Here is a 2,139-nt window from a genome sequence, read left to right on the forward strand (position 1 = left end):
AATATACCCTAAAGAGACCATAAATGACATCCAAGTAGATATATGCATACCCATGTTTATCGCGGCTTTGTTTACAATAGCAAGGAGTTGGAAACTTTCAGTTCCTTTGCTTGTGCCCTCCCATAGTAACAGAATGCTTCATTTTTATGATGGCAGTGTTGTATGTTGCCGTCATGAATTCCAGCTTATGATGACTTTATATATATATAAAAAAATATTGTTTGGGTTTGTGCTAACTTCAAGGTCATTGGTATGTCTTACGTCCACAGATAATAGTGTTTACTGATTTCATCACCCGTTTGTGGAAGGAAGCTTGTGTACTGTCACACTATGGTAGAGTGCATGTTGTAGGGATGCTGGACACTATGCCACCTCTTTGAAATACCACTGAGTCCCCTGTGGTGGACAAGTTTCACCAGAGCTTCCAGTAGATAGACTAGAAGGCCTTCTTTTCTACTTCTGAAAATTAGCTGGTGGAAACCCTGTGAGTCCCATCAGTGCTGTTCTGTTTCCTAGTGTAATGCTGGATGATGAGCCCCCGGAGCTGGAAAGCACTCTTGGTGGGTGGTGGCTGCAGTGCAGACTACAGTGTTCCGTGAGTTCTGAAAGTGACATAGGATGAGGAATCATTTTATTCTGTTACGCTTGGGCTAACTATAAATTGGAACTGACTTGACAGCAACTAATAACATCATTATTTGTTCCAGTAAAAGTTTGGAACATTTTATGTGAATAGTTAACATAGTCATTCTATATATTTAACATAATGTTATAACTTTTGACTGTATTTTTCATTTAACTTTAAAATATGAAAATGATAATTTCCAATAATCTTGTTTGTTTCAGGTAGATAATCCAGTTTCTGTTTTAACACAAGAGATGAGCAAACAGTTCTTGCAGTCCAAAAATGAAGGAGACAAATACAAAGTAAGGGCGCCAAAGTAAATATAAACATTTTAAAAAAGAATATAAAGTATAAATACCAGGCATTACTCTTATTCACATAATAGATACTGTGATTTTTTTGGTCCTTTTTTATTGGTTTTTATTCACTCTTTGGTTTATATATTTTTACATTCATTACAGTTGATCAGTGCCGTTTATTGCAACGTCTCTTCAAATCCTCAGTGGATCATGCCTTTTCCTTCACTCAATCTCTGTATCCCTCTCCTTCACCCCATCCCTGTCAGTACTCCATGATTGATTCTGTCTGAGTGTAAACCTTTCCTTAGCTCTCCCCTAATCAATCATGGTTGTCTTGTGCTGTATCATTAAATATGACATGTAATGCCTGTTTGTTCATTCCACGTTGTTCTTCCCTTCATTTATTCTGATGCAGTGTTAGATATTGTGATTTTTTTTAAAAGCTACCAACTTAGTAGTATCATAAAACCAAATTAGAAAGTTGTTCAAGTTTTATGAAAGTATCATTTTCTTGGTAAATACTTTTGAGTTATTTTCTGAAGTTTAAGGAAATAAAAGAGTATTTGACTCTTTATGCATTATAATTTTTAAGCTACTAAAAAAAGCACATAAAATACTTGATTATTCTTAAAATTTATTTGTGTAACCTTCTAAATAGGTTTTACTATTTCATATTCTAAAAAGATGTGCTATAAAATCAAATATGCATTTGTTGTCATTTTATCCTAAAGAATGGAAGACTCAATGAAAAAATGATTTTCAGAATGGGACCTACCATGCAAGATGGTTTTGTATTGGTTTTCTAAGAGCTTTTGCAGTGAACATGTGAGTGTTCAGTTAACATTTCCGGTTAAGTAAACTAGCTCTGCAATAAAATAGGACATTCTCTCTTGTGCTTATTTACCTCGCTAATTATGTTTTAATTGGTTTTTCACATAATTAATCTGAATTGTTTTTTTTAGGTACCCAATTCCTTTACTTTAGTTTCATATGAGTTTAATAAACTGGTGTTTTTATTGTTGATTTAGTTCTTCATGAAAGCCACCCAGCTTGAACAGATGAAGGAAGATTACTCATATATCATGGAAACAAAAGAAAGAACAAAAGAGCAGATCAATCAGGGAGAAGAGGTTTGTACACAATTAATCTGAATAATTTTAATTTTATTTTTTATTGATATTTTAATGAAAGTTTACAAAAACTTGGATTTCCACT

General features: G+C 33.4%; 1 protein-coding gene across 1 annotated transcript in view; it reads left to right on the top strand.

The window, feature by feature from the left end:
- Positions 1 to 2,139, top strand: part of SMC6 (structural maintenance of chromosomes 6) — an 86,666-nt gene that overhangs the window by 29,067 nt on the left and 55,460 nt on the right. Inside the window, exons 6-7 of the mRNA XM_006880725.1 lie at positions 847 to 927; positions 1,953 to 2,054. Coding sequence (XP_006880787.1) covers positions 847 to 927; positions 1,953 to 2,054 — 183 coding nt within the window. The remainder of the gene's footprint in view (positions 1 to 846; positions 928 to 1,952; positions 2,055 to 2,139) is intronic.

This window comes from Elephantulus edwardii, unplaced genomic scaffold, assembly GCF_000299155.1.
Source record: "Elephantulus edwardii isolate Elephantulus edwardi_28Jun2011 unplaced genomic scaffold, EleEdw1.0 scaffold00009, whole genome shotgun sequence".
In the NCBI taxonomy this organism is placed as follows: Eukaryota; Metazoa; Chordata; class Mammalia; order Macroscelidea; family Macroscelididae; genus Elephantulus; species Elephantulus edwardii.